Source organism: Acartia tonsa, chromosome 11 (genome assembly GCF_053477335.1).
Source record: "Acartia tonsa isolate MP-2025a chromosome 11, ASM5347733v1, whole genome shotgun sequence".
NCBI lineage: Eukaryota > Metazoa > Arthropoda > Copepoda > Calanoida > Acartiidae > Acartia > Acartia tonsa.
In genome coordinates this window covers 9,379,689-9,406,325 of record NC_137270.1, presented here as the reverse complement: position 1 = coordinate 9,406,325, position 26,637 = coordinate 9,379,689, and the positions used below count along the sequence as shown (strand labels likewise).

The 26,637-nt window shown below is 36.3% G+C and overlaps 1 protein-coding gene and 1 long non-coding RNA gene across 2 annotated transcripts in view; both read right to left on the bottom strand.

Moving 5' to 3' along the window:
- LOC145332855 (CLIP domain-containing serine protease HP8-like) overlaps positions 1-6,006 on the bottom strand; it is a 31,119-nt gene extending 25,113 nt beyond the window's left edge. The window contains exons 1-13 of the mRNA XM_080177937.1: positions 5,975-6,006; positions 5,720-5,781; positions 5,506-5,578; positions 5,150-5,228; positions 4,558-4,585; positions 4,341-4,367; positions 3,728-3,802; positions 3,317-3,352; positions 2,548-2,632; positions 1,634-1,697; positions 1,182-1,297; positions 748-802; positions 268-341 (exon numbers count right to left, since the gene is read on the bottom strand). Of these exons, the coding sequence (XP_080034063.1) occupies positions 268-341; positions 748-802; positions 1,182-1,297; positions 1,634-1,697; positions 2,548-2,632; positions 3,317-3,352; positions 3,728-3,802; positions 4,341-4,367; positions 4,558-4,585; positions 5,150-5,228; positions 5,506-5,578; positions 5,720-5,781; positions 5,975-6,005 (805 nt within the window). The 5' untranslated portion in view covers position 6,006. The remainder of the gene's footprint in view (positions 1-267; positions 342-747; positions 803-1,181; positions 1,298-1,633; positions 1,698-2,547; positions 2,633-3,316; positions 3,353-3,727; positions 3,803-4,340; positions 4,368-4,557; positions 4,586-5,149; positions 5,229-5,505; positions 5,579-5,719; positions 5,782-5,974) is intronic.
- Positions 6,007-9,858: 3,852 nt separating this feature from the next.
- On the bottom strand, positions 9,859-13,323 carry LOC145332854 (uncharacterized). Its single transcript, XR_013884353.1, has 4 exons — positions 13,264-13,323; positions 12,997-13,066; positions 10,813-10,885; positions 9,859-10,294 (listed from the first exon to the last, which is right to left on the bottom strand). It is a non-coding gene; the product is annotated as an uncharacterized LOC145332854 (long non-coding RNA).
- Positions 13,324-26,637: the final 13,314 nt, after the last annotated feature.

Here is a 26,637-nt window from a genome sequence, read left to right as displayed (position 1 = left end):
CTACTCACAATGTTTGTTCTATAGGCATAGCTTTTTTATTCCATTCATATGTTAGACTGTACGTAAGCTAGGTTTTTAAAAACTTAAATTATGTAAAAATCATTTTGTCAGCTTGGATATTGTTTATTTTCTAATTTGGTCGAATGTACATGATTCTTGGTTGCCTAAAAAGGATTATTTGAAACGTTTTACCTACTCAGTAAATCAACAGCATTTATTATTGTCTTTAGTATAGGGCTATGCAGGATAAACCTTGTTGTATATTACCTGTGTATCCAATGTTAGCAAGCCAAGGAAATTGTCCAAGCTTTGCTGCTTTTCCTCCAACAATTCTCCACATTCTTCAATAAAGTTCAATTAATAAAACCTATATATAAATATTAAATATTCTGGAATAACCATGATCCAATGATCCACGGGGAAAGCTTCAATGAAGAAAAAAAACGCGTATAATAAATCTTTTTCTCGCATTTGTGTGCATGTGAGATAACCGTGTATTATTGAGTTATGATGTTCCATATTTTTTTGTAGTCCTTCTTTTATTTTTAAAAATTTTGTTCGAGCATAATTGGTACGTTCCACCGTTTGCAGTCTTGAAATTACTCAGATATTTTGAGATAATCATAACTAGGAACAAAAAATATTATTAATGATATTAATTTCCAACACAAAACAGCCAACTATTTTTAAAATCACTGCAACAAAACATTTTTTATAATTATGTAAGTTTTTTTTTATTTTGCTTACCCATCTACAACAAATGGCCGTCCACATGTTTGAAGGTTACTCAACACGTTCATACCTGGATATTTTTTATCAAGAATACAGACTTTTACTTCTTTGTAAACTTCTTTGCTTGTTTCATTTTGGAAAGGTCTTGTGGTCTGTTGATTTAATTTTTTGGAGCGAGTCCTTTTTTGCATGCCTTATTTTTAATGGCCTCTTTGTTAGATAAAGAATTTTTGACTATAACACTAGTCCCCAAAGGTTTATAATAACGTCTTCTCATTCGTTGGCCTAACAACTTTAAGGATCTTTATTGATTTATGGGTATTTTGTGTATTATCATTGGGATTGTACAGCAATATATTCATTTATAATCCTGAGTCTTTGTATTTAGGTCTTAATTTCTTAAAAATGGCTGTCATTTGGAAATTAACTTGAGGAAATGCATAGTTAACCTGGATGCTCTTGAAATGATCTTGGATTTTCTGTGGTTGTAGTTGTAGTAGTAGTGGTTGTAGTAGTAGTTGTAGTTGTTGTAGAGGTAGTTGTTTTTAATGTAGTTTCTTCCTCTTTAATTATATTTTTTAATCAATAAAAATACATTTTGGTAGGTATAGCAGTAAAAGTAAGACAAAAAATTTACATCCATTTCAGAAAATTTACATGAAAATGGAAAAATAAAACAAATTTGTTGGATAAGTTTAATCACTGTTAGTTTTTGCTAACTAATCAAGAATAAAAAGCTTAAAGTTTTTATGTCAAATGAGAAAAAAAGGATCATTTTTATTTACTATCCAATGCCCTCTTCCTCCATGATATATATTCATTATCAGTCATGCATAGCTATGATTATAAGACAATTTCAACTACTTCTTTATGAATATTATGTTTATGTTGATTTTTTCCTGTTGTAGTTGTTGTAGCTTGGGTTGTGGTTGTACTTGTTTCATTTTTATTCAATTGAGAATATTCTAAACATAAGTATACTTTATGTATAGCTCGTTATATTATTAAAAGGATATGAACACATAGTTAGTATTATTCGGGTTTAATCTCAAAGAATAGCTAAAAACTTCATTGGTTTATTATAAAACTGCCTTAAAATCAGGGATAATTGCAACATTTATTGCTGTAATTTAATGATAAATTTGAATGCTAACGTTAATCCTAATCTAAAACAAGTAGGTATTAAGTATGACTCCTACTCTATTGCTTATCACTGGACTTTATAAATACTATTTTAAAGGAAAGCTTTATTAAGGTCTAAATTTTTTTTAAAAATCAAATACAGCCAAAAACAACCTTGCAATTATGCTTTGCGCTTACTTTATATTGTAAAAGTGCCTCGTAAAGAAGGCGACAAATTAAACAACAGTTTGGCTGAAGTATTCCAAATGACGTCATACTAGAAGGAAATATGACGTAAAGCGGGATATTCCAAAGCTTCCAATAATCAGATAAGGAAAAATAAGATGCCCCTAGAGAGTTTATAAAATTGAATTGTTTTCAGCTAAACAGTTAAAATGCATCAATTTATAAGTATATGGAAATTCCATGCGTATGAATGCTCTAAGCGCTGCTTCACTTTATTAATTATTTGAAACTAGTGGCTACGCACCTAGTAACACTGGAGTTGGCGGTGGGGAGATCGACCCCACCTCCTACTTTTCAATTTTAGTTTGAAAAAGTAAAAGTAATTTTTTTTGTAGGCAATATGTTTTTATGTGCTTCATTGTACAGAAGAACCATTCGGTTCATCGGTTAGCGAGAACCTTTGTTACACACAGGAAGACAGACAACTTTTACATAAGGCTTTCTCACCAAGAAAGTTAGGATCTTGGAGTCCATCTCTAGGACAGCATATTTTTGGTAGCCCCGTGTCTGGTTCCTGGCCACATAAATATACCTAAACAAGGACAAACATGTGCAAAACCAAAATATTATCATTAAACAAATTGAGAAAGCCTAAAATGTCACTTGTGACGTCATAAAAATCCATCTCTTTTTTGGGAGTTGTCTTTCCGACTACTACCTTCATCCTTCCTTTTTAGACGTATTTTTATGACGTCACTCGTGACATTTTAGGCTTTCTGAAAAAATTAGAAAGTTTTTTATAGTGCCTATAAAAAAATGACAGCGTACTGGTTTACCATTGGGCAATTAAAATGTATACTTATCTGCAATAAGTAATTTAGCCTGTGTATCGGCCTACAATTGGTCATTTGTATTGTATGCCGTCATTTTTTTAAGGCACTACAAAGAGCTTCAATATTAGTTAGGTAATTATTTATGATCAGAAATGTTCTCTTTCCCTAATATTTCAAGAAAGCAGCTTATAGTGCCTCACAAAAAAGTGAACAAATGTTCCAACATTTGGCCAAAGATGTCGTTTGACGTCATAGTCCTTTCTAATGGGGATAGTATTAACAAGCTTCAACTACATCTAGACTATTTCTGGACATTTTTCAACATACTTGACCATAGTTCAAAGTATCAGTCACAAAAAAGTTACACTTCACAGCCCAAGACTTCATGGATTTTAATATACTTGTTTTATATAATATAAGTTTAAAAAAAAAATGAAACTCACCTCCTTCATTATGATTGGAATTCCAGAGGGCAAAGGCTAAAAATAATATAAATAAATATCATAATCAATCTATAAAGTTTATCGTTTGTTTGTTCGTTGATTTAGGACAAGTTAGGTTAGGTTATACAGGGTACTGGGTATTCCCCGCAGGGAAAAAATAACCTTCTCCTTTATTTCAAAAATAGCGATGGGGGATTAAGTTCACAACAGGCACTTTGTGGAAAGGCACCAAAAATTCGTCGTGGAAATTTTTCGGATGCTCTTAATTAGAGAACTCTACTTATCAATCAAAACCCACTTAATAATAATCCAATCCAGCTGTCTATAATTTTTTTTTGCTTTGTTAGCTGATAGTTTTTATCTATGACCTTTGCTACATATTAATGTTGTCAATATTGTCAGATTTCTTACCCGTCTGAGGTTTGCCAACATTTGAATGAATGGGAAACATTTTGTGTATGCTACACATGATCCTTGAGAACCATCCTGAAATATGGGGTTTAACTATTAGTTTTGTAGTTAGAATACAGGGCTCGGCAGCCGCGCGACGAAGCTACAAATTAAAACCCGTTTAAATGCTTTGATTTAAAAAAAAGTGAATTGCAATATTTGGTCAGGTTTATCATGCTTCTAACTAATTTTTAAAAGTGTAAAAGGTTGATTTCCCTGAGGCATACAGGCTCAAAGTAAAAGTAATGTAAAATAAGATTGAATTTAACATGCTTCAATTCCAAAGTTGGAATATCATTCTCATTTAAACGAAAACTCATTTTTATGCTTGTAAAATGTGGTTTAATTTTGGTTTTTAAATTTCATTTATTCCCTGGTATAATTTTTCTTTCTTTTAGTAATTAATAAAAATTCTAAAATCTTCCCAAAAAAAATAAAAATTTTCTAAAAATGACTACCTCCGGGAAATAAATGAATATTTACATCCACTATTTAAGGGGTTGTTTATATGGGAATGAAAATTTATAAAAAAAGTTAGGCATTTGTTTTAAAATCACATAATCGAAATATAAACCTGATATTCACAAGTTCCCATCGCAACCTGAAGTATTCAAATAAATGATAACTAATAAATTTGTTTAATGAGGATAGGTATACAAAAAATCATTATAATAGATTTGTATATATTAAATGAAATTATTTTGTGTTAAGATATAAAAAAAAGTATTTAAGCAAATTTGATAGAATTAAGTATGTTATCTATTAATAAATTAAATTCAAGCTTTTATTACCGGAGTATTAAATCGTACAACACTCTCCCTAAAAAAAAAATAATTTTAAACTCTATTCTAATAATTACAATTTGAATGAAGGGGGCATTATGGGTAACAAGATAAAAAAAATAATTTTTGAGGTTAGAATGTGAGGAGTCCACTAGTAATCCTTTGGTATTATTATTCTATGTTTTAATACTATGGAGTTTGTTGTTAATGGCATTAATGAACATCTAATTTTACCCCTAAGAAACAGCTTGTTATTATATCCCTTCTCTATCAATGGCGTGCACAGTATTTCAGTGGGTTGTAATTCAGGGGTAACAAAGTGGAAAGATAGTCCAAATTATATTTTTAAGGGGGTGTTGAATCGTTGATACCACACGTTACTGATTTCAGTAGATGATGTATCTTATGTGTATTAATACAAAAATTTGACTAATCATTGAAGAATAAACTAATAGAATATCCAATCCAACTATCTAAATCCAATCATTGTTGAAGACCCAGATTCTTTTAACCCATATTCTCAATTTTCTTTCTTATATCCACTTCCCTTTAGTGACATCTAAAAAAATTATACATGTCCAACGACAAATAATGCAAATACCTGGGACAGCAAACAGAAACGCCAGTATTAGATCCCCCATGCTTGCAGAAAAATGAATCTCTTATCATCAAACCAACATCTAACAAGAACAATTATGTCAATAAAAAGTGTATCCTTTAAAATACATTATTGCACAAAGAGGAGCCCTCCCTCAAAGTGCCTTGTCGAACATAGTAACCCACTATTATATTTTTGAAGTTGAATAACAGGAGAAAAGGTTTTTCATTTGTTCAATTCCGCAGGTAAAGGCTTAAGTCCAACTGTAGTGGTTAGGCATAGGGGAAAAAAACTTATTGTATAACTCCGCAAGAGCTTATGCATGCGACCATTATACAAAACAAGAATGAATCTTTTACCTTTTGGTAATGGCTTCTGTAGGTTTCTCAGAAGTTGAATTAGTAAATTACATTCACCCAGGCCAACACAATTCTAAATAAGAAAACAAAGTTAAAGAAAAACAAATTTTGCAATATTAATCCTTCATTTATTATTCTAAATAAATAAATAAATGTATTCTATAAAATGTATTTTAAAAAATAGTTATTTTTTGAAATAAAATGTTATTTTTACCCCTGTATTGCCACTGACCAGCCGACATTGCCTTGGCTCTGCAGGTTCCAGGTACAAAAACCTGGTCCAGATTCATACCATGGACCTTTATTTTCACAAGTTGCTTTAGTTTATGATTTAATATTACAATGTACTATGTATATTTTTAAATGGTTAATTCCCATTGGAAAGTAAAACTATTTGAAAAGACGATTGAAATTCTTTATTTAATAAAATTTGAAGATTTTTTTTTATAAAATTATGGTATGGCATTCCCAATTATTAATACTGTAAAAAGCTTTTTCATTTTTTCTGAAATTTTAACATTTGAAAATCAATATTGTAAGGTTTGAATAACTTCAAAAATATGCATTATATAAATGAATCGATGTGAATTTGGTTCATTTTTTTAGGAGATACTGGTATTACCTAGGTTTCAAACTGTTTCAAAACACCCCCCCCCCCCAATAATATCTTGGTGCTTTCCTTTAAAGTTCCAAGCGAGCGCAAAAACCTTTACCTTTATTTTTAAAATACATTTAAATTAATGGAGGGTGGTAGTTTTTTTTATGGAAGCTCCATATTGGTACTGCCTAGGTTTCATTCTGTTTCAGGTTTCATAAACTCTATCACCATTAAAAATCGATTGGTGCTTTCCATTTAAGTTAAAAGCGAGCATAGAAAACTAATCCCTCCCCCTTTATTTATTTTTTTTAAATAAGGGGGTATGGGGGTTCTGTGCTTGTCTATTCCTCCCACACATTATCATATAACCTTCCTAAGATAAAAATTATTAAGAAATTGATAAAAAAGTATTTTTAGTTTAAAAGACTTAAAATCAAAATTTCACAAGCGTTTTATTTTATAATTTCACAACAAGAATTTGATGTTTATAGTGTGTTCTTAACATTAATGTGTTGTCACCAAAATTTCTGACTAAAACTAAAAAATAAACAACATGATTTTCAATCAACTTGGGAAATCTGAAGTAGGTGTTATTTAAAAATAACAGATAATATGAAACAGTAGCAAAAGGAAGTTGGCGACAAATTAATGTTAAAAAATTTTTCTTTTCCCCCTTACACAAATAATCTTTGTATACCCAACACATGCAATCTTAATATAATACTTTAGCGTGCACAGGAGTCCTGCCAAGGGGTTATTATCCTGAAGGGGATGTTAAAACGGATGAAAGTCCTTCACACGGGAGGGGGGGGGGAGGGGTATTGACACCTCCCTCCTGAACGCCCCTGATACTATCTGATCGTACGACTAGTTTTTATTCCCAAAACTAAATTACAACTTTAATGTAATAGTAAAAACCTATAAATTGCTTAATATGTTTTTCAAATGTTATGTATGAATACCTATGGAAATGCAATGTCTCTTGTATAGACTTTAAAACAATGACATTTAAATAACTAAGTAGTGGAGCAATAAAAGTTTACAATATTTTACAAACATAACTTTGGCAAGTAATATCATGCAATCATTAAATAATAAAATATACCTATTATGTTTTGAATTTCTTAAAGAGTAAGTTGTCTGTTTATCTAACTTGCTTAGAAGGACGAACAAACATACATTAATTATAGAGTGGCTGCGCTTCTTAAGCAAGGGACAAAAGTCAAAAAGAGATTTATTGTTTAATTGTTCATACATTTTTTGAAAACATCTTGTTTTCATTGAGGCAAAATATTGGTTCTTTGTGTTATTGGCCTAAACTTTTATTTGTAAAAGCATTGAACTCAATTTTAAAAGTGCTAAAGTAAAATACAATCTAAATAAAAAGTTAAAAGTTTATAGAGAAGATGTGCTAAAATGAGCAAAAGAATAAGAATGATTTTAAACAAATTTAGAAAAAAAGCAACAAGAAAAGAAATAATTGCAAAAATATAATATATCTTAGAAAATGAGAAAAAAGAGAGTGAGTAAAAGGAGAAGAAAATTAAAAGTAATGAAGGAAAATGATAATAAAAATTAAAGAAAAAGAAGAAAATTAAAAGTAAAAGAAGAAAATGACAATTAAAATAAAAGAGCAATGACTTAAGAATAACATATGTGCAAATTCAAACACTACATATAACACTCTAAAATGTTCAAAATAAACAAAAAATGTAATTTCACAAATTACTCATCATCTTCTGCAACAACATTACTCTTATTCATTCGAAACCGATTAATATCCGGCGGATTAGAACTGGTTCTCATCCATACGAAAAAATCATGTATTATATTCAATTTCCTACGAAATAAAAATGCACACTCATAAGATTAAAACCAATGTTTGTAGCCTTTGTCTTCGGCATCTAAAAAAACTGGTTTTAATCTTATACTTGTACATTTTATATTTGCGGAAAGCTGTTTATAATATGATGCGAGAAATAAATATTAACTTCTCTACTTTTGAATTTTAAGTAATCCTAACCCCCTCCAACCCCCCCCCCCCCAAAAAAAAAAACCCACTTTTGTAAATAATCCCCCAACGTCAAGAGTCCTCTAGGAGAACTTTTGAGAAAGGGAAGACCATTGAAATTTCTCTTAGGATAATGGAGGTACTCTAGTATTCACCTCAAAAGTAGATCCCAAGACTTATGCAAAGCTTCATATTGGTCCAGCAGTTGGTGAGATCTTTTGCACAAAAAGAGATGAGACTCAGAAATACATACATGTATTTTAGATAATTAATTTTTTATAGTGTTAGAAAAGGAGAAGTTTTTGTAAATACTCTTATCTATAATACAAAGTAGCTTGATGTCTGTCCGTCCGTCCGTCCGTCTGTCTGTCCGTCCGTCTGAAGCTTAAGATCTCGGTAACCACTGAACCGATTGGATTCTACTCTTCAGGGTAAATACCTATCAGTCCTGTGGTGGTTTTAAGCTATTTTCTTGGGGGGTGGGACACCCCCAACCCCCCCAAAAATAAAAATTTACCCCCCCCAAAAAATTTTTTTTTCTTGAGAACACATTAGACTATGAGCAGCACCAGTAGTTTCTTGAGAACACATTAGACTATTTTTTTTTACGAATTTTGCGAATTCGTTATTTAAACGAGAAAATGTTTTCCTGCTGGGTAGGTGCGAAAATATTTGCGATCCGTTTTGCTGGGTAAGTAATAGAAGATGTAATTATACCTTTTGGGGCAAAGCCCCTAGAGGCTAGGGGCGAAGCTGCTAGTACTACATATCGCATTATGGATATAGGATATACGTGTATATATTAACAGGGGAAAATTTGTCATTAATTTAGCTTGTTAATATGGACCTCATTTATTGGTAATTTCGTCCATACAGTAAGAGATGAGGGGATGGATCAAAAATGGTGAGACAAATTCGAGCATCACATTATCACAGTACATGAAAATCTGGTGCAACATCCAAGTGATAATTTATCTAATAAACAAGTATTCGGAATTTCAGACTTAGTTGAAGACAGGGATAGGTGTTCTGAGGTGGGTTTCTTAAAAAACAAGGATTAAAACATTAAAGAAGTGAAGCAAAAAAATCATATAATGACAAACGAACAAATTAAGTTAAAGAGCAGGTGGCCAGTTATCATAAAAAATACTTAGAGTAACAGAAAGAGTAAAAATCACCAAACCTTATATAAATATGTTTATGTATACATATATGTCGTTTGATAGCATGACTGCAGGGATCTAAAAGGACAAGACAATGGCCGATGAATTGATGTAAATCCCCAATGCAATGATGATACACAAAATTTTCTTCTGTAAATTAAAATTAGTAAATGAAACGTTTGAACACTCAACTTAACAAATCAACCAATTAAAATCCACTAAAGCCCACAAAGTTGTTAAGCCAACGAAGAAGAAAACGTTATTATAAAACTTTGGGGACTTGTGTAATAAACAGCCCATTATTTCCTCTCTCTCTCCCAGGCATGACTGCCAGACAGACCGACATAGTAAATTAAAATATAAACTACAGATGTATATCTATTTTAAGCCGCAATTTACAAAAAAAAGAATTGAATTTGTTATTTAGCAATAATATTTAATTCAGCAAGACTTCATTTTTTGTGTCAGACTTTATTATATTAAATCAAAATTTTTCATGCTTGAAATTGATGTGCTTCTTTTAAACTTATTATTCTCAATTCATGTGCTGCAACATAAATTATTCAAAAAAAAATCTAAACCATATTTTAAACTATATTTATAATTTTTTTGGAATTACAAAATTATCAAATAATTAAGTATGTATTGAATTATAAAATTTTACAAAAAAATTAATATTTATTATATATTACACTTGCAGCTGCGCCCCTATGAACTTAAAAACGAAAAATAACCTACAACCATCCTAAGATTTAAATTTTAAAATGTAATAGCCTAAAACCATTCTATAATTTATATTAAGCTTATTGAATTCGAAAACTTATCGGTTCAGTGGTTAGCGAGGTCTTAACGAACAAACAAAAACTCTTACAAACAATCATATAGGATTATATTCATTAAGAAATTGGAAATAACAGGGTCATACACTTTAACACAATATTTGAAGGCCATAATCCAAGTCCAGCAAGAAAGATCAGTACGGCATCATTTTGGAGTCTTCATGATTATTTTCCTGAACTAAAACAAGAAAATTAGCATTATTTAGTGAGGGAAAGGTGGGTTAAGCAGTTCTCCAGTCCCTCGTCTTAATTTCTGTTTTAAAATATAAAGAAGGATAATGGAGCGAGTCAGCCGCGTGTAAGCCTTAGTGAAATCGTCATGTTATAACTTGAAAATTCAACTGGATATCTAAATTGGTTCTAAACAGACAATCCATCTTTTCAGCATTTTATTTTTTTTGCGCTCAAGTGGATTTAATTTTGAGTCTTATGTGTGGCTACCGAGCCCTGTTAATTCTCTCTTGCTTCGGGCCGGTTTCCTTACCATACCATAAGTTGAAAAATACATTTTAAAAAGTTATACTAAGTATTGGGTAATTATTGAAATATTGTCTCTATTTATTAACATATAAATGATAATAATAACCTGATCTATGAGAAAAAATAAAAACAATTAGGTCTTAAAGATCTAAGAATGTTTGTATTTAAACTTTGTTTATGAATAAAATATAATTATTATTTATATTATTATTATACCTATTTAGAATAATTTTACAGGCATCCCAAAACCACCATTGACTCTCTTTTATACATTGCAAATAAGCTTTCCCTGAAAATAGACATTTAAATAAAAAAATTAGTAAATTATGAAGAGTGAAAGCTAAAATAAAAAATCTATGATTTTATCTTATATGACAGCCGAGAAAATCAAGTACCTTATGGGCAGAGAAAGGGAAGGACATTTGAATTATAGAGCAGCATCACTCTACACGGTTAGTTTTTTATTAAATGAATAAGTTAGGGTACAATGTTTGGCACTTTCGAAATAAGCAAATGATAATAACAAAGCCACAGAATACGATAATACCTTCAGAAAAATCGATGAAAATAGTTTTCATACTAAATTTTGTTTTTTTTATATTTTTTTCTAAAATGTCATGACAGAAGATGCAAAATGTCGTCTTAGTTTTTTGAAAGGATTAATCTTCTCTGAAATCTAAATTATCAAAATATTTTTTTTGGTAAATGATTATACGATATATGTCAAACATTTTATCAGAAAGAAATATTTAAAATTGTGAAGTAGAAACCTGAATAATTTTTCTTGTGGAAATAGTTTTCTGCAAATGTTGATAAACATATGTCTGCTAGTATTAAGATGTTTGTACTGCCAATACACGTTGGGTTTTATTTAAAGAATTTCTTAAAAATGTTTTTTTTTACATTGTATACCAATAACGCAATATTTGCTATCAGAAAACCCCCGACTAAGACTCGCCTACGACCCGATCTTTTAGGATTGCTTTGTAATTTACATTTTTGAAAGTCTTTCAACAGTATACACAGAAAATTCTCTCTTTTTTAACTAACTTTCCGAATAATATACCTAAAGCATTTGAATTGACAAAGGCTATGCTTATATTTTTACCATTCAAGTTTATTTAATATTCTAATAAATAGCACAACCCTCCAAGTTTATGACTACTTTTCATGAACATATGATCTAAGGAATAAGCTCTGACGCAATGTCATATAAGGATATTATAATATTCATTAAAAAATTGTTATTTTAGCATATATGTTACATTTTACAGTGTTTTGTGGCTCAAAAGAAAGACAATTAAAAATTATTTCATATTATATAGTTTAAATTACATAAGATAACCTAGAAATAGTAAAAAATTCCCTTTCTTTTTTTGTCGCAAAAGAGAATTCAACAAAGATTTTCATTAAAAAACACCTTAGTGTAAAAATTAAAAAGTTTAAACATGGTCACAAAAAGATTCAATTAGTTTATTAAATGTTTCATTTTCAACAAATGACGATTAATTTCTATTACAAAGAATAAAGTGTAAAAAGATATTCTCGTTTTAATTTTAAGCAACTTAAAATGCATTTTAATACCTTTTAATGATTTATTTTTTAAAACATCATTTTATAAAATGTTATTGATTTTTAAAGTTATATATTATAATGTTTTAAAATTTTGTTAACATTTTGTTTTAAATGTAGAAAATTGGTAATTCTAAACATTCAAAAAATGATTTTATTAAATTTTCATCACTTAAATTGCATGTTTGATGAAATTTTCAACTGATAATTCAAGAAAAATCGTTTAAGTTTTATTATATTTTACTTTGAAATGTTAAAAAAATATATTATTGTCAAAAATGTGGAAGTTATACTTTCCTCAAAAAAAGACCTAAAACATGCAAATTAACACGTGTAATGAGATTTTTTTTCTTTCAGGTTTAATTTTAAGTAATTATTGATATTTTTTGTAAAAAGGATTTTATATAAAAAGTTTTAAAACTCGAGTTATGTAGTGGTTCTAAAAAAGGTTGCGAATTTATGCAATTTTCTTGCAAAAAAAATTTTCTAGGATTTTAAAAATAGCAAAGGGTGTTATTAGACGTACTTACAGATACAATTGCTAAGTCATTTTGGCCAAACACTAAAATAAAGTTTTGACATCTGAGGGTCCAGCCGTGTCTAATAATTCTTAACTCAAACATTAGAATATTGGTACTAACTAATAAAGTAGTTTTTTTTCTACATGCGACAATATAAAAGATAGTTAATTTATAAACAAAACAAGACCAAGAATAGTCATAACATGAAACTGTAAAGATTGCAATAAAAGTAAATACAGACTTTTTAAGTCCATAAAGAAAATGAACAAGCGTTTTTAATACGATAAAGATATTAAATTTTAATTACGTTTAGCTTCGTCGCTTTGAGGAGCAGTCATTCCAAAGCCAAGGAAGAGGGTTAAACACAACATTACAAGCTAAAAGAAAAAATAAATAAGTCTAAGCAAAAAAACTGCCTAAAACAGATAATTAAAAAAAAAAATATTACACTTAAATTGCAATGCAGTTTATAAGGCTAAAAATAATAAAGAATATAGTCAAATATTTTGATTGTTAAAGATTTTAAGAAAAAATCTATTGCATGATTTAAATAGTAATAAAAAAAAGAACTTACAACAAAAAACAGTTTAGAATTCATGTTTGTATACTTGTAATGTCTAAAAACTACTGATTTCTAAATGAAAAGTGTTTAAGGATTTCTCAAACCCCCAGGGCAGAGCAACAAGTTTCTTGATAGGAAGCTTTAACAAAATGTAATTTACAATTTGCCAGTTTTAGAAACGAATTTGGTTTATTTGAAAAACATATAAATATCTTATAGATTGTAAAATAGACTATAAAAGTTTTAAAGATTTTTAATCAATATAATAGATTTAAAATCTGCATAAAATTTTAAGGATTTTTTATAAAATTCGTTTTTTATACAATTCTTTATTTAAAGGCGCAAATACGATTTAAGTTAATAAATTTTGACCAATAGGATAGCTGGATTGGGAACTACCTACGCTCTAATTGGTTGAATGATGTACGTCACTTAAGCTTCTCCAATCAGAGCGCAGATAGTTTTCAATCCACCAATCACAGATCTCAAAATTATTTAACTTAATTTGTATTTGCGCCTTTAAATAAAGAATTATATAAAAAACTAATTTTATAAAAAATCCTTAAAATTTTATGCAGATTTCAAATCTATTATATTGATTAAAAATCTTTAAAACTTTTATAGTCTATTGTAAAAGGTATCTAAGGAAGGGGGGTAATTAGGGTAAAAGCCCCCTCCCACAACAAACAAAAAATGCATATCTTCCAATATCATCACCCCTTGAATTTGATTAACCCATCTTGAACTTCATCGTAAGGGGCTAATATGATCATTTAAACTTGTACATTTACCTTTTTTTAAAAGCGAAGCTTTTCTATAATTAGGGTCGGTCCGTCCGTACGTCCGTAACGGATAGCTTTTTCCGTTAATTTAGGCATGTTAGAATTGTCCTATCGATTTCAAATTTTGCATGGTGATTCCTTTAGTAGTTAGGTACGATTTAAAAAGCGTAGCAACTCTATAATCATTACCAAAATGTCCGTACGTCCATTTTAAACATGTTGATTTTTTTTACTTTTTTAACAACAAATTTTTATGTGATCAAATTATCGGATTGATCTGATTTTTGGTATATTGATTCCTGGGACAACAAAGTATAATGTAATAAGCGAAGCAACTCTATAATCAAGTCCTAAAAATGTAAGTATGTCCATAAAAATTATCCTGTATCAAGCAGTTTTACAACAAATTTACTTACAATTTTGCTTTGACTCTTATAATTTTATATTATGATAATTGTTAAGTTCCAACACTATACAAGTGTTAATGTCCGTTTGTCCTACCGTTTCAGTGCTTCGCTTTTATGGATGTTGTCATCCTTGTTTAATGTTTAATAATGATTGTCATAAACAAGGATGACAACATACATAAGTAGCGAAGCACAAAATCTATTATGAAATAGACACACGTTAAGGGTTAAACAATTTTTTTTTGAACATACAAATATACAGACAATGACATTCATAAGTTATAGAGTTGCTGTGATACTAAATTAACAGCTTGAAAAAAAGAAATCTAACTATGCCGGATTAAATTAAATAAAAGGCAAAATTGTAATTTACAATTTGGCCGTAACTTTCCAAAATTGTTTTACAGCTTTCTAACAATGGATATATGATATTCATGGATGTATTTACAGGGGAAAATTTGTCGCCAATTTAGCTTGCTAATATAGACCACTTTTATTGGTCTTTTCGCTCATACATATTTAGAAGAAGGGATTGAGTTAAAAGAGTGGATGGGGGTGGGGCTATCCTTATTTTAGCCACTTGTGAGCATTTCTTTATCAGAGTAAATGAAAATCTGGTGTAACATCCAAATAATAATAAATAAATTTTTTTAACAAGTACTCAGTTGTGTGTAAACTCTCCAAGTAGAAGTACCAACATGAAATTTAAACTTTTTTTTCTAGTAAGTTTTTAAAAAATCTCTACCTTTCATACATGAAAGGATAATTACGTCCAAAAGTAGCGAAAGCAAATACGCAGTAAAAATGAAAAAGAGAAATAAACATATCTTAGCTTTTAGTAAAATGAAACAATTATTCATATGCATAAGCATAAAATAAAAAATGTTTTTATGTATAAGTTAATCCTTATAATAAAGTAACAGGATGTTTATCTGTCCGTACTAAAATATTTCGCTAACCACTGAACCGAAAGGTTCTCCTTTCCAGGGTAGAGTCTCATGGGTCTTGGGAAGGTTTATAACTATTTTGGGGGAGGGCACCACCACCCTATAAAGAGAAATCCATCTTTAAAAAAAGTTACCTCCAATCTCCAAAAATAAAAATGGGTTTGAACTACCCCCTTTTCAAATGCACCTTGAGGCCTTTTTATATATTTATATTTAACTGAAGAAAAGTGGGAAACATTTAAACTTCAAATATATTAGTTTTTGTATTCTACCTATAAACCCAACCCCTTAATTCTAGATTAAATATGGGCTTTTCATTTGTCAGCCCCACAGACAGGGTTAGGGAACCAAAGAAGTTAGGCAATGAAAAATCAATTAATTTAAAACTAGGGGGGGGGGGGCGGGGGGTAGGGTCAACAGTGTTAACAGGCACTTTGTGTGAATGCACCAACTAATTTGATTTTTTTATTTAGCTATTAGTCGTATGTCTGTATATTTGCCTTGGATATGGAAAGGCTGTCCCCGATGCACAAGGGTATACTCTGAATTCTGCTTATGGTTTTGGTAAATGTTATTTTTTTTTTATTATCAAAGCAACTCTATGATAAGGCAATATTTGTAGGTTTGTAAATTTCCTTTTGTTTTGGATTGGTTGTTTCAGAAACAGATCTATAGTATAGATGTATATACAGATAACTACCTTTTCTAAGGACCTATTTCGTCTGCTATCCTATTGTTTTCTGCTACCTTGCTGTGTTAATATTCTTGACACTATTGGTTAATTTTCAAAGACCCAATTGAAAGTCGGCACAATGTCCTTGGGATGGGGACATATAGTTATTTACCCCTTACCCTAGTGTTTTACTCTAATGTTTCAGATGTACAGCTTTTAGAGGTATTTTGAATTAAACATTTTAGTGATGTAGATTATTAACTACAAAATTTGAGTTTATGAAGTTAAGTAATTGTTTCTTATTAGGTATTATAAAGCTTAAACTACAATATTTGAAAAGATTCTATTATTATATTTCAGATTGTTCTCGCTTTTGCCCTACTCATCATGTCTGCAGTCATGGTGAATGTATCTACTATCCACCTGTTACTGATTTTCCATGGCATTAATTGTAAATGTATTATCCTTCTTAGCAATATTTATTTGTAAAATAGTTTTATTTTGTTTTCTTCATATCTTCGATTGTTTTCTTATATCAAAATTTACTTAAAATGGATCACAATAAAACTTTTTTCATTTGTACTGTTCTGTTTCTTTAATTCATATTTTTCTCTTATTTAAAAGATCGTGGAGAATAAAGTTTCGAAAAAAACTAAAAATAGTATAATACTAGTAAAACACCATTTTATTATTTATACATAACGTTTAAGAATTTTATTGTTTTTTTCTTATAATAAATGATTTTGAAGTAATAGATTAAAATAAACATATTAATAAGTATAACATATTTTATTTGTTGTAATTTTTATGTCAAATTATTTTATTGAATAAATAATTGCTAAAAGATAATTTTGTAATATACTTACTGAAATAAATTGAAACCTGTTCTAAATATTATGAAAATACAACAATTTTAGAAAAAAAAACAAGGATGACAACATAAAAGCTTAGCTCTGAAATGCTAGAAAAAAACGAACATTAACGCTTGTAGAGTGTCAGAACTGAAAAAGCAGGATATAATTGTATAAGTCTAAACTAAATTATAAGTAAATTTATTGCTAACATTTTTAATTACAAGATACTATGTATTTCAGGATATACTTACATTTTTAGGACTTCATTATAGAGATGCTTTACTTATAACATTGTACCTTGTTGTAATAGAAATCAGTTTTCCATAAATCAGATGAATGGGATAATTAAATTAAAAATTATTGTCAAAATATTAAGAATCAACATATTTTAAAGGGATGTACGGACTTTCTGATAACGATTTGAGAGTTGCTACACTTTCTAAACCCTACCAAAGTGTTTTAGGAAACATCTTACAAAGTGACAGCACTTTTGATTTTGAAGAAACTAGCATTTCAGAACTATGGGTTATGGACATCCTGTCCCTATATTTAGAACAGATTTGCTACGTTTCCAACCCCCCTCCCAAACAGATGAAAATTGTATATTTCTGAATTAAAATAAAAATTTTGGCAATGTCTTCTTAGATATATTTTTTCAATTTTTTTCGACAGAACTATGACTCTATGAGAATAAATTTTTTTTACAATTAGTTTAGGTTATTGGCTAGGGCCCCGAGCGCTGCGGTCAGGCAGGCAAGGGTGCCGAGCGCCGCGGCCAGAGTTCATAGTTCTGTCGGGAGTGGTGCATAAAAATTTTCAAAATTGAAAAAAATATTTCTAATAGGATTACCTATCAATTTACAAACAAGATTGTTTCCAAGTGAAAAACGGGCCCTTTTTAGGAGCTTCAAAAAAATTTGACAACAAAGTTACAAAATAAACCTTAGTAACATGAAAACAATTTAGAAGGTAATTTGTAATTTACATTTTGTTTAACTTTCTAAAAAAATGTTTAATGTGTTTAAATTCTGTAATTTAGACATAAAACATAAACATATTTATTTGGGCATTAAAATTCAAACATTGTCATCAAATCAAAAAAATATAAGATACAAATACAAATACAATTAAAATTACTATAACAATAAACAACCTAAATCCTAATCAGTTCTGCCCGGATAACCATGAATTGATCAATGGATCTTATAAATTCCTTAATCTTTTTGTAAGTATTTAAATTTGATAAGTACATGAATACAATTTTGCCTTCAATCTTATAAAATATTTTTTTTTTTTTTGGGGGGGGGGGGGTGTGTTTGTTCTCCTTGAAGAATGAACTATATTTTTACAGATAAAAATTATTCCTGGGATTATAAAAAAATTTGTTTTCGAAAAGGAGATCCAAATCTGTTTCATGCTACACACAGACAAACACACATACTGTTACTTTTATTTAAGGTTAAATGCTTATTCTTAGCCAATCATACAAGACTCCTAAAAAATTGAATGTGCTTAATCCCTGCGTGATTGGCCCTTCTAGGAATTATCAGTACACTGCAGTTTTGATTTTATCCAAAATTTGCCAAATAATTTTTTTGTTTAATTCATACATATTGATAGTAGGTATATCTTCCCGTTTCTTAACCCCCACAGGATTTCACAACTCCTTTGGCAAAGCCCTGTGCACGCCACTGATTAAATTTCAATAATTCTAAGATCATGTAATGCAAAATAAATCTAAAAAAAAACTAAATGTGGCAACTCATGTGCAAATAATTTTGGTTCTAAGTCCTGATTTTAAAATTCTTGTTGTTTCTATGCGTAAATAGGGGCCATAGTTGGGTTTGCTGGTTATATCTGGTTAGAAAATTAAAAATTGTTTTGTTTCTCTCCTCCACTCCAAGAAATAAAACAAAAAAAGTATGTTTATAAGTAGCGAAGCATTAACATAGGAAACTGGTAAATGTTAACATGGTGATCAGGGGCGTCCAAGCTTTTTTTTTTTTTTTGGGGGGGGGGGGGTAAAATGGCGCGCGAAGCGCGCCGCAAATTTTTACCCCGGGGGGGGAGGGGGTAATTACCCCCCCTGAAATCTGTTGGCAGGGGTAAATTTTGTTTACCCCCCCTTAAAATTTACCCCCGGGGTAAAATTTTTTGAGGGTTTAATAAAAATTTTATTAAATATTTAGTATTAAAAATGCGCGCGAAGCGCGCAAAGTTTTTTTTTGTTACAGATTTTTTAGTTTGGGGGGGGGGTATTTATCCCCCCCCAAAAATTGTTTGTGGGGGTAAATACCCCCTCCTAAATGGTTGGGGGTGCCTACGGCACCCCCAGGGTAGGGGTAAATTCTAAACAGGGGGGGTAAAATAAAAAAAAAATCGTTTGGGGGGGGGGTAATCACCCCTTTACCCCCCCCCCCTTGGACGTCTATGATGGTGATTTATAATTCCAAATGTCCGTCAGTTAGAAGCGTAGCTACTCTATAATTCAAAATGTCCGTCAGTCTGTTAGAGACAAAGTAGAAAAAACTTAATTTTCTCGGCTCTTATTCAAGATAGACAGCTGAAATGTTTAGTGATTAAACAAGTTTACATTTCTCATATTTCAACCAAGTTTCATCAAGATTTGCCCATTTTTCGTGATTTTCCTATGCAGGATTGATGGCTGAAAGGGATTGAATATGTTCACATTCTACATATTTCCATGAAGTTTCATTGAGATTTGCTTATTGATTGGAAGGCTAGATCGAGTCCTAGATTTTCAGGTTTTCGTGGTTTTCTCGATTCTATTCTAATTCAAGATTGACGGCTGAAATTTTCAGGGATTAGATAAGTTCACATTCTAGAAATTTTTACATAGTTTTATTATGATTTGTCTATTAATTGCGGTGATAAATTGATTTCTAGCTTTTCTTGATTTTAAAGGTTTCATGATACTCAAATTAAATGTTTTTTTTATGAAACTGCTCTATAGTTATTTTTTTCTGGATATCCATTAATAGTTTTTGAGCTTCGCTTCTTATTGATGTTACATCCTAGTTTTATTTTATAAACTTCATAATAACATCAAGTTTGTAATAGGAATAATAGTTATGTAAGTTAGTTGATGTTGTAATAAATGTATGTGTAGTATTCGGCAACCGTGAGCCATGCCTATGGCACCCCTGACCGGGGTTCGGGGAAGGGCCAAAGGCCCTCCCCCGAGTCCTGGGGAAGGGGTCTGCCGACCCCCTCCCTATGCCTAAAATTAATGATTGAATCTGACAAGCTTTATTATGGTTAAGCTGCATTGTTAATTCCCCCCACCCTTCCCAGGGATGGGGGATCATTATTGCCCAAACTGACTATTGTATATGTATTATAATGCTTTTATGTTATGATTATTTATTCCTATCTGTGTAGCTATTGTTTGTTGTATATAACTTTAGTAATCCTTAGACCTTCAATAAAGGAACAACTGAATAGATGCTGTTTGTTATTTAGTGATTGTTAGAGAAGCGTAGCTTCTCTATAGTAAGGTGTCCACGTCTGTCACACTGCCGTAGTCTTTTCGAACTCTGGTGTCTGCCATTTATCCTAGGCGGATACCACAACTTTTGGTGACAGCTGTGTGAGATTACGGCAAACCACAAGTGTAGAGCAGACGCGTAGCTGAGGCTAAGGTACTCCCAGCAGTGAAACTGGCAAAACTGACACAAGCAACCTGAATTACCCACCCTGGATAGCAAGGTCTAACTCTGCATCCGGCAGTTGTGGAAGCGAAACAGCGAAACTTGACGGAGAACCGCGAGAAGCGCCGACATCTAACGGAGAATTGAGCGCTCAAGGGCTGAAACAGGCCTGCGGACTGGCTGAAACAGGCCAACTAAGTGCAAACGGCTGAAAATAGGCCAACATTTACTGCAAGAGATAGCAGGATTCGAACCAGCGGCGCTAGCAGGACGGGACATTCCCTGCCGCCATCAGCCGGATTCGGATACACGGCGCTGCAGGACGGGACATTCCCTGCCGCCGATAGACTGAAACAAGCCAAGGATTCGAACCAGCGGCGCCGCAGGACGGGACATTCCCTGCCGCCAACAGTCGGATTCGGATATACGGCGCTGTAGGACGGGACATTCCCTGCCGCCGATAGGCTGAAACACGCCAAATAGCTGCGAGCTGCGAGCCAACATACGAGTGTAGTGTACCAAGCAGAGGAAACTACGTCAACTCCAAGTATCCTGAGAGGCTTCAGCGCAGCCACCCATCTAGAAAAGCAGATATTATATCACATTTTAGGGATTACCACCCTAGTGTGATGGCTAAACAATAGATTTATGAGCAAGGATTGGCAAACAATTTGTTGTGTATTGTGATAAAACTAAAAATAGAACAGGCTTGGTAAGCAAATCTGTTATGTATTGTGATAAGGCCAAAAATAGAATCTAGATGTAATATAACAATGCCTTGATAAACAATCTAACCACCCAAGCCTCCAGCACAACAAAATACACCCCTTATTCCAGAGGAAAGGGAGGGGCCCACTCTCCATTGAAGAAAATACAATCAAGGTGACATAACAATAAGCCTAGGATTAAGGAGAAAGGGCACCATTACCTCATCACACAGTTACCTCAAACCCACAGCACTCCCCCTTCCCCACAGGGGGAACGGATGGCTTTACCCTGTCCCCTCACGCGCTTCCCCCCTCCTACCCACACTTGACTAAGTCCGCCCACGGTGTGGAGCTAGCGACCGGGAAAACAGAGCGCCATTTACGGGTCGCGCAACAGAGTTCGGGACATATCATAAAATTCAACGGACAAAGCGGACCAATGAGAGAGCGAGTTGAGGGATAAGTGCGCGTTTTACCTGTGTGCGCGGATTTGACGGTGCGTAAGCGCGCTACAAGGGAAGGAGATTTCACGCACACACACACACACAGGAGCGGAGCTACTCCATAGCATCTAACAGAGATATTTTTAGAAAATAAAGAATTACAAGCTTCTCCCTCCTATCTATAGTGTGATAAAGGAAAACCCAATCAGTTCCTGACAGCAGTTCAGACCCTCAACAGCTATCTACCCCTACCAGCCTACTCTACAACCTCAGAATAAAACTAGTGATAAGTACAGCTAAGTTATATCTTTGTAACTAAACTACCAACCTAGTGATAAAACAGTGTTGGCTGCTGGGCTAGAAAGCCTCAAGTGATAAACCATTTATAATATTGCCTCATAACTTTGTGTCCCGCCGTTGAACCGTTGACCCGATGGAGCAGCCGCAAGCGCCAGGAGGCGACCAAGCCCAAGGATGGCTCCAGGATGACCCCCAGCCGGCTCCAGCCAAGTGACGCAAGCTGATGCTGAGTAACCTGCCGGAGTATAGAGGACCGCCCAAGCAATCCTGGAGTTCCCACATCCGCAGACTCGAGATGTCATGGGCGGCTTACCGCGTGCCGCCCCATGACACCCTCAACCGCCGCAACGCCCTTTTACTGTCACTGGTAGGGCAAGCGGCGGAAATGGCTTCTCATCTGTTTGGCGAGGCAGGCCAAGCCTTGACATACGAACAAGTCAAGGCCGAGTGTGAAATGTTATTTCGTCCCGCCTTTGAATCCCAGACTTTGAAGCAAGCCTTCAGGGATTACAGGCAACACTCGACAGAACCTATACAAGCATACATATCCACAAAGTGTGCCTTGTATAGGGAGGCCTACAGCCATGAGGATCTCGAATTATTAATCGATGAATTAAATCGTGGCATTCGTAACGCCAATGTGAAACGTGAAATGATGAGTCATGAGATCGCCTCTGTACCTGAGTACACGAGGCGAGCCATGTTCACCGTCACAATGATTACCAAGCAGCTGAAGGAGGGTGTGTGCCTAGTGGACGCCACCGACGGGCTCAAGGGATCAGCCAGCGTCCAGTTGCCCAATTACGACGAGTCGGAGCCAATGGAGATTGGCGCCTTGGCTCCGGGTCTCCACCAGATGGGGAAGGTCGCTCCAGATGACAAGACTCCAGGCCGCTGTTTCCGCTGCCAAGGGAGAAACCACCGAGCTCGAGACTGCCCGACGCCTATGGAAGTCAGCCTAGAGGAGAGACGCACCCAGCCACGCCGTGACCGTCCTGCCAAGTGCGAGCGTTGCCACTATGCTGGCCATACGGCGGCCGAGTGCAGAGCCGACTGGGACCAGGTAGCCGGCCGTAGGCGCACCGCAGACAAGGGTGCTCCCCCAGGAAAGCCCAGCAGAGTAGCCCACATGGAAGGGAGCGCGCCCCCAGCACCACCGCAGCAAGCAGCCGCCCCCAACGCAGCGGGCCGAGCCGACGGAATGCCGCAGTTTGGGACCGTTCCAGCTAGAATCAACGTACTGAGAGGCGCGGCTGAACCCAACCGGGTTGGCCTGGGCTTCAGTCTCAACCACCTGGGGCCGGAGTTTGTGCAGCCCAACAACATTGCCGAGCCAGAAGTTCTGAGGCCCCAGCCTTTTAGCCTAAACATGATGGGGCCTGCCCGACCGAGCCTACCCAGCAAGAGTGGAGGGGCGCTACCCAGCGTCACTGAGACGGTGTACGGGGAGGCCCTGGCGGCCGTTGAACGAGAGAGGCAGGAGGCGCTAGCCAGCGCATCAGAGTCGATGTATGGGGCGCCACCCGGCGCCGCCACCTGCGATGACTGGGGGGTGCTATCCAGCGCCTCCAACCTGGTGCCTGGGGCGACAACCGTCGCCGCCACCGAGATACCTGGATCCTGGAACGAGCCAGCAGTCCCAGAGGAAGGGGTGACACCCGTCACCCCCAGTCAGCCAGCGCCACCAGCCTGTAGGGAGAGCCCAGCTATACACCATCCAGCGCCCCCTGCCAGCCGAAGGAACCCAGCTGCCCAGCACTTCCAGTCGAGCCAGGATAAGTTAAATTTAACAAATGTGTTGTATCCAAACTGTTGTAAAACCCCAACCTTGCCTGTGCCCCCTGCACCAGAGGCTGGGGAGATTGAAATTTGGGGATATAAGGACTTGCCTGTGCCACATGCACCTGAGTTCCTAGGGCAGGGGAGGGACGTGAGTCAGGGCGAGCCTGTGCCACACGCACTTCAGCCCCATGCCACTGGGCATGCCATGGACAAGGGAAGGGACCCCTTGGGGCTAGGGGAGCTGACACCCAGGCAAGCGCCAGTTGCCTGCCAGTCTGTCATTGGGGAGGGTATCGGGGTGCCCCGAACACACAAAGATATGTTCAATGGAAATTTGTATCTAGCCAGGAGCAGCCCAGCCGTGTCCAGCCCCAAGAAGCAGCCGTGACCCAAGCCGAAGATCCCCAGCCGCGTGCGCGAGGTAGATGGCTGTCTGGTAGCTTCTCACACTGGTGGATGGTCCTGTGGGGACTACTGCTGGCAGCCGTGTGGCCTACAACTAGCTACGTCCTGGTAGGGTGGGACTGCGCCAACCCCACCCACGTCACAGCCTACAATAAGGAAAAGATGTGTAGCACGGAACCGCTACACCAGGAGGTGCCCCTGGGCCATGAAGTACATGTCCTGCAGCAAGTCAAGATTAGGGAAACAACAGGATACAGTTGTCAGCTCACTGTGTCCCAGTGGACATTCAGGTGTGGGGTATGGGGTCACCTCAAGGTGACCTCGGTCCCCACCCTCATGAGGCCAACCAAGATCGATCCAGAAACGTGCCGAGACCTGGCCAGGAACCGAGTCTACACGCTGCCAGGCAAGACCCAGCCACTGACGTTCCAGCTGAACCATCCCCTGTTCTTCACCCTCGATATGGTGGGCGCCCTGGTCAACAGCCCCGAGGGGGTGGGTTGTGAAGGGGAGGACGTCCACTTCGAGGGCCAGCTGTACCGCAATGAATTAGTGCTCCAGGAACGACGGCTGCTGGTCAAGGAAGAGACCTACGTAGTAGAGGATGGACGGGTGGAGTCCCAATCTGACCACCTGGCCTTAGAATGTCCCCATTCTGAGCTGTCTTGCATCACTGGGGAAGCAACCTACGTGTGGGACCACCTGGGGAGAGATTGCCCCTTGAGGCTGATCCGCAGCCTCCAGCCTAGCCTAGTGATGGATGCGTTCCTGGTTGACCATCAAGCCCAGTTTTTCATCAACATGACCAACCCCACCTCAATAGTGAACTGCGACTTTGAGGCCCATGCCACCAACCACCCAGCATTGTTCGTGGCAGCTGACCCGGCCACAGCAGCGCTGCCCAGAGTATCGGCCAGGGATGTGGATGTCCCCCTGCAGGCCCAGATACATGCAGGTTACATTGGATTCACCCTGGAGACACGCATGAAAAGCACAGCGGCAGAAGAAGTAGCGGCCAACTGCTGGAAGCTCCAGCAACTAGACCCGGCCCACCCGGTGCGTGTCCAGGGGAGCACGTTCTCTGTACTGAGGGGAGATGTCCTGCTCCAGCTTACCTGCCAATGCAACAAATACGTTGTCCGTGAAAGCAAGGAATGTTGGGACAAAGTACCAGTGGAACCCACAGGATTTGTAGACGCCATGACACGGGTGTATAGCGGCCACGCCACCAAGATTCCCTGCTCCTCCACCTACCCCCTGACTGTGCACGCGGAGGAAGGCTGGATAGAACTAACCCCCGCACCTAAGAAGAGGCCACCCCAGCCGGATACGCCCAAGCAGCTGCTGACAGAACCCTTGGATGACTTTAGTTCGGGAGGCTTGTATTCGCAGGCTGAGTTGAACGACTGGCAGCAGCTGCTAGCATTCCCAGCGTATAAAAGCGCCATGCTGACCGGCCTGTCCTATGGCTCGTGCGTTCAGCAAGGTAGCTGTTCGGCCACTGGAGACCATGGGATCGTGTCCTACAATATCGACCGACTGGCGGAGGAAGGAGAGGCCGCCCTGGATGTCTGGGCTGGGTTCAGACAAGCTATTCACGAGTGGGGAGATGGCGCAGCCATACTGTGCTTACTGTTGTTGATCCTCAAACTGCTGGGGGATCTGACCATCATTTCCCTGGCAGCCGCACAAGGAGGTGTACGGGCCGCCATGAATGCGATGTCACAAGTGTTCCTGTACCATCCAACCTTGTACAGGAAGGCCTTGGCCAGAGCCCGGCTCACCCATGCCAAGTCCCAGGACTTTTCAGTAGACTGGGATGCCATTCCCATTGGCCGGGAAGCCGCCGAGGAAATGGTGTCCATGCAATCGACCGATAGCGGGCATGACCGCCCAGGCAGGCCTGGACCGCCCTCTGGAAGACCCCGCGGCCCCTCGGGAGGCCAGGCTGCCGCTCAGACGGTCAACTTGGCAGCCAGTGCCCCAGCCGCTGCCAACAACAACCAGAATGCCCCGCTGCTGACCGGCCCCGCAGCGGCTGTGCCCCACGCCAACCTGACACCTGCCGGCGCCGAGCTACGTGTCCAACCAAAGCCAGCCTCTACCTTCTATCCCACGTTGGGAGCCCATCAACCCTGAAAAAATCACCACTAGGATTCCATTGAATCATTATCATTTGTATATATCTTAGCCCTAAGGAGCGGGACGAAGGCCTCAACCACTGTCGGAAGTCTGGCAGGGAGACCCCCTCCCAGCCTTCCGAGGGGAGAGTTGTGGTATTCGGCAACCGTGAGCCATGCCTATGGCACCCCTGACCGGGGTTCAGGGAAGGGCCAAAGGCCCTCCCCCGAGTCCTGGGGAAGGGGTCTGCCGACCCCCTCCCTATGCCTAAAATTAATGATTGAATCTGACAAG